At 40.4% G+C, this 6000-nt stretch overlaps 1 protein-coding gene across 4 annotated transcripts in view; it reads right to left on the bottom strand.

Moving 5' to 3' along the window:
* Window positions 1–2030: 2030 nt before the first annotated feature.
* CCDC198 (coiled-coil domain containing 198) overlaps window positions 2031–6000 on the bottom strand; it is a 31471-nt gene continuing 27501 nt past the window's right edge. For all 4 annotated transcript variants that reach the window (XM_087447770.1, XM_087447769.1, XM_004426192.3 and 1 more), the window contains one exon: window positions 2031–2266. In XM_087447770.1, the coding sequence (XP_087303896.1) occupies window positions 2031–2266 (236 nt within the window). The remainder of the gene's footprint in view (window positions 2267–6000) is intronic.

Raw genomic sequence — 6000 nt, 5'->3', positions numbered from 1 at the left:
AGGCAAATAAACTCAAACAGAGAAGGCATTATGATAGATTTTCTTTTGCAGCTAACACACTGATAGAGTTTCAAAAAGTATTTTGTGCTATGGCATCCTCATTGGCATACATATGTGTCTAGCTCGTGTATCCCAGGGCAATGTCTAGTTTATGCCATCCATTTAGATGTATAAATTCCAAGAACTTTTGAAAACAATTCTCTTTCTTTACTTTATAATCAACCTTGTACATTAAGACTCTTGGGAAATGACAGAAATGAGAGTGAGCAACTGCATAGCTGGAGAGAAAAAAGTGCCCTCTAATTGACTAGTTAACTCAACACATACATCAGTGAATTCAGCAAACATTTATTAGTAAACTCTGGGCCAGACGTAGTGCCAGGAAGCGGGATACCACAGGGAGGAGACATGGTCTGTGCCCTCATGTAGCTCACAGTCCCCTGAACTTCTAGAATGAGGTGATGTCCAATTTCAAGTCACAGACCAGATTGATGAAGACAGGCTTAGGCCCTGCTATCTTCAGCATTGGGAGTTGATGGTCCACTTTGGTTTAAGCCTTCCAGATAAACCATAATTTGTGAGGACGTTATGAGTAGGTTGGACTCATTTCTCCTCTCAAGGATCTTACTTTTTCAAAAACGTTGACGGGTCAAACAATTTATGTATTCCTTTGCAGGAAATATGCTTTTTACCTACCACAGAAAAAGTAAGAATATTTCGCACAAAGAACTGGGAGTAGAAATACCCAGGGGTGACTTAATTGCCTTCTGTCCTTGGAAGAAACATGAGTGTTTATTCCTTGACACAGCAGTCTTTCTGTCTTCTTAGTGACTGATCTGAGTGCACAGAATGTCACATTCGGAGGGATGGGGTGGGGGTTCCTTCTATTTTTTTCTTTTTGGAAGTTTCCTGTAGAAGGTTTACAAAGGTGTTTTCGTTTGGCTTTGTTTTAAAGTTTCACCAAATTCTTAGAAGCTTCTGGATGGCTTAAAAGTATTTTTAGATTATGCCAAAAGTAGAGCCTAATTTTACACAAAAGAAGCTCTTAAAATTGCCTAAAAGTCTGATTTTTATAAGTGGAGTAACTTTGGGACTGAAAATTTCCAAAGTTCCTTTTAGTTTTAAAGAGTTCTAAGATGTACCTCATAATCTGAGATCTTTGTTTGCTTTCGAGCTTGAATCCACAGCTGCCTTCCAGCTGATGCTGTTCTGCCTCCTTCCTGTGGCCTCTCTGCTATGAGATGATAAGCTGCGGACTCACAAGAAAGGGACCTACGTGAGCGTAGTCTTGCATGTAGCATTATTGTGACTTTTCTTTAAAAACTCATTTTTATTTGTATCAAATCTACTGTCTCATCTATTTGTTTTATAAGATCTTGTTGGCTTTTAACAAATATGGTGTGATGGCGAGTCTCAAAGATGGGCCCCAGAGGACCACACTTCAGAATTCATGCTTTTTTTCATTGACTGTAATCTGGCCTATGACTGGCTTTAACCAATAGAATGTGGTGGGAGTGATGAGGAACCCGTTCCGTGACTAGCATTTAAGGGGACGGGCAGCTTCTGCGTCCTCCTCTTGCTTTTGGGAGCCCTGGGCTGATATAAAAGAAAATTCCCCACCCTGCTGGAGAGACCACTTGGGGAAACCATGTGAAGAGGCTCTGAGACCATATAGAGAGGGGGCAAGGTCCAGCTGTCTCAGTGTCCTAGTCGAGCCTGCAGATGACTCGAGCCCTAGCTGCCATCTGACTTCAACTATGTGAAAGACTTCAAAAGAGACCAGTGGCAGAACCATCCAGCAACCCACAGAAAAGTGGGAGGATAAATGGCTATTATTTAAGCCCCTAAGTTTTGAGGCAGTTAGTTAGGCAGTGTAATTAACAATATATGTCACACCCATTAATTGTAAGACTCCAAATGGAAAGAAAGTGAATTGGTTTCCTCAGAATAATTCGTATACTAACTTGAAGAATTTTTACAGGAAAGCAAGCTTCCCATGCACTCAGTATTTAGGTTAGTGACTCGCATTCTTATTCTCGATCAAAAAACTCATCAAAAGGTGGGATTCTCTCTGTCCTGGTCCTCACCAGTGCTCGTGGTTTCTTCTCAATTTTCCCCAACTCATCAGAGTCAGAGCTGGAACTGTCCCAGGGAAGCTGTCCCCGGACCTCTTGTTCACGGAGCCATGTTTCCATTTTGCCAATTTTCCGGGGACAATAGTCATTCCTTGCCTCATGTTTCAAAACTTCTGCATTCTGTGATTTTCCTACAAAAAAGTAAAAGTTCATTTAATTTATTTTTTTCCCTGACAATGATGTATTTGTTTACGTGCATAGGTTTTTATGAACACAGAATAATCTGCTTGGTGTTCTTTCAAGAAAAAAAAGATATATGTATATATAAAGGATTCCAATTGGTGACTTTGTAAGCATTAAAAATGTTTTTATTGTTATGTAAAAAAATTTTAAATCTTCTGAAAGTCACAAGAATAGTACAATACACATCTGTATACCCCAACTTATCAACAACGTTTTGTCACAATATTGCTTTATATGTATATGTATATACATGTGTGTGTGTGTATAACTTTTCAGCTGAATGTTTGAGAATTAGTTACAGAGTCACTTTCCCCCAAAATACATCACCACGAATCTCCTAAGAACAGGGCAATTTTCCTCTATAACCGCAATTTGAACATTGCACTTAAGATATTTAATGTTGATACAGTACCATTTTCAAACATATGGTCCATATTCAAACATCCTTGGTTGTCCCAATAATGCCCTTTATAGCTACTTTTTGTTTGCCTGTTTGTGTTTTTTTTTTAGATCCAGGATCCAATCTAGGCTCATGCACTGCATTTTATTTTCTCGTCTCTTAGTCTCCTTTAATTCAACACTCCCCTATCCTTTCTTCTTTCTTCTCTTCTCCTTTCCTCCTTCCCTTCCTTCCTCCCTTCCCCCCCACCCTCCCTCCTCCTCTTCCTTCTTTCTCTCTCCCTCTCACTCTCTCTTTTGCTCCCGCCTTTCCTCTTCCTCTTCCCCCTTCTCCTCCACCTTCATTATCTTCTTTTTTCCTAACACTGACATTTTAAAGAATTCAGGTCAACTGTTCTGCAGAATGACCCTAAATCTGGGCTTGTCTGATAGTTTCCTTGTGCTAAAATTAAGATTAAACATTTTTGGCAAGAATATTGCACAGGCGATGTTGCCTAGTGCTCTTTACTGAACGTCTACTGTGTGCTTGGTGCGTGATGTATAGACTTTTTCTATCCTCCACATCAGCTCTGACTTCATGTCAGAATCACCACAGAGCCTTTTAGAAACACAGATGCCTGGGCCACACCCCAGACCTATAGAACTAGGGAGCTCAAAGTGTCAGGCATTTTATTTTACTTTCTATTTTTTTTAGAAGAGATTTAATTTTTTGTGTGTGGATTTTGTGTCTGTCTGTCTTTACTTTAGCTTTTAATTTAAGCAGTCCCCACTGCCTTTTAGAACGTACTTCAGACCAACAGGGGCTTTATTCAAGGAAGGCCAGCTTTTAAGAAAACAAAATCTTAACAACCGCTTCTGAGCTAGGGAAATCATCCTGAGTCACAGCCTAGAGTTCCCCTCAGCCTGGCTGAACCAGTCATAACTTTCTGGATGTCATCTTAATGATATTGTTTATCAAATCTTATGGCAGATTTTATTTAAGCACTTGCTATCTGAAGTTGCTTACTGCTGTCAAAGAAAATCAAGCATTTCAATGTGAGGATTCACGCCTTGTGATTCATTAGTTTCCTTTCTGCCTCAGTGAGGGGCTGCCCTATTTTACCTTGAATATTATTGTAATTATTATCATGGTCTACTTACACAGCACTGATAGAAAACTATAGTTGATTTATGTCTGCAGCCCTAATCTCACACCTGAGCCACAGTATGCTTTTTTGTACAACTGGTCACCTCCGCTTCGATGTCTCCTGGCAATATGTCAGACTCACCCTCTCTTTCTCTCGCAAACCTGCCTCTTCTCCCAGTTACTCTAGTCCAGCAAATGGTCCTACCTTGGCACCGTCATCTGCCTTGTTCTTCAAAACAACCCAAGAATTGTCCTGGCCTTCTCACTCTCTCCATGAACCCACATCTAATCCATCACCAAGTTCTGCCGATTCTGTCTCCTAAATATCTTGTATCTGGCCCATCTCTACATCCCCATTGTGGCCCGACTCTCCTGGTCCAAATGCATCTCTCACTTGCGCTACCGCTATGTCCTTGTAACCTGGCTCCCCACATCCTCTTGCGTTCCTCTCCCATCCATTCTCCACAGTGTAGACAGAGTGATGTTTAACATATAAACCTGATTGTGTTGCTCCTCTGCCCTTTCAACGGCTTCCCGCTGATCTTGAGATAGAGTTCAAAATCCGTATTTGACATGATTACAAGACCCCGTGTGCTCTGGGACCTGCTTGTGCCTCTAGAGCCACCTCCTATCACTCTCCATTTGAATCTCTTTTCCACCAGTGTCTGGAATCCATCAGGCTCCTTCCCACTCGAGGGCTTTTGTACATGCTATTGTCAGTCACAGTTTTGAACATTCCAGCACTCTGGTCCTCACACTCACATGCACTCCTGCCCCCCTAGTCCAGCGACTTCATGTCTCAGCTTAAACATCCCTTCCTCATGAAACCTTCCAAGTCCTTAGGTTATTAGGTCTCTCAGTTATACTCTCATTGGATTCCTGTTCATTGTCTGTACTATTGCAAAAGCTCCAAGGCCAGAAACCACATCTACCCAGCTCAGTATCTGTTGAATGAGTAAAGGAATAAATGAATGAACAAGTGGGCCATCAGAGAATGTAGGGAGGTGGGAAGTATTGGTAACTGGGACCTGGGAAAGGCTTCATTCACTGGGGTCAGGGGGTGTCAATCATTTCTGCTCTACAAATGAGCCTAGAACTACTAGAGGCATCTCTCAGACTGGGAACAGGAATTTCCTGCAGGCCAGAGGCAGGAACTTTGAAACAGGAAGAGAATGTTTGTTAACGGTGGGATCTAATGTAATATTAACAATAGCTTAAGTCCCACAACACTCTTGGTGTTAAGATAATTCAGGTCTGAAGGTAGTGTGTGAGGCAAAATTCACATGTTCAGTTTTAGCCTTGAAAATCCTTAACTCACTTATAAAGAATACAAAGTTTTGTGTATAAAGCATTAACGTTTGAGAACTAAGCTGACCGTCTTGTTACTTGTTACATTTTTATAAATCTGTTTGATTCTCTGTGGTTGCTAGACTAAAGAAAAAAATAGAAATAAAAACACAACCTTTAAAAACCTAGATGGGTTTTGGGTGAGCAGAGTAAAGTGTACCCTACTACAAAATTAATTTGGGGAGAGGGAAAAGCAACAGAGGCCAGTGGGAAACTGGGAGTGATTTTAGGTGGTACAAGGATCATGCAAAGCACTAAAAATGTTTGATGTTCATGTATTTTATAACATGTGTTTTAGAAAAATGTATTGCCACTATATCAAACTCATAATTTCCTGATTATTTCATAGATAAGGCTAAGTTTTAAAACCAAAACAAAACAAGACACCTTAAAGAAAAATACTAAGTAAATAATGGTACAGGTGGCCAGATAAGACCAGAATCGTGAAGATGACATTCAAATGATGTATTTAGGGTGACTCTTCCCCTGAAGCCTATAGCTATTTTCACGCTAGGATCCCAGTTCCATCTTCCTTCAGTTTTGTCCATATTCTCATGCACTTAGATGGCACTTTTCATATGTGCCTTTATACATATTAGAATAATTTTTACATAAATCCTACACAGTAGACAATGCTTTATTCCCATTTTACAGATGTGGAAACTGAGGTTCCCAGAGGTTAAATAACTGGAATTTAGCTATAATCTCTCTCTCTGTAGAATAAAGCTATATAGACAAATACACAGCTAATATTTATTGGGATACTACTATGAACCAGGCACTGTTTTAGGAACAAGCGGAGGTCCCTGC

This window comes from Ceratotherium simum, chromosome 24 (genome assembly GCF_057802395.1).
Source record: "Ceratotherium simum simum isolate JZ-2026a chromosome 24, ASM5780239v1, whole genome shotgun sequence".
Taxonomy (NCBI): Eukaryota; Metazoa; Chordata; class Mammalia; order Perissodactyla; family Rhinocerotidae; genus Ceratotherium; species Ceratotherium simum.
The sequence above is the reverse complement of the archived record's forward strand: the minus strand, read 5'-3'. Positions and strand labels throughout refer to the sequence as shown.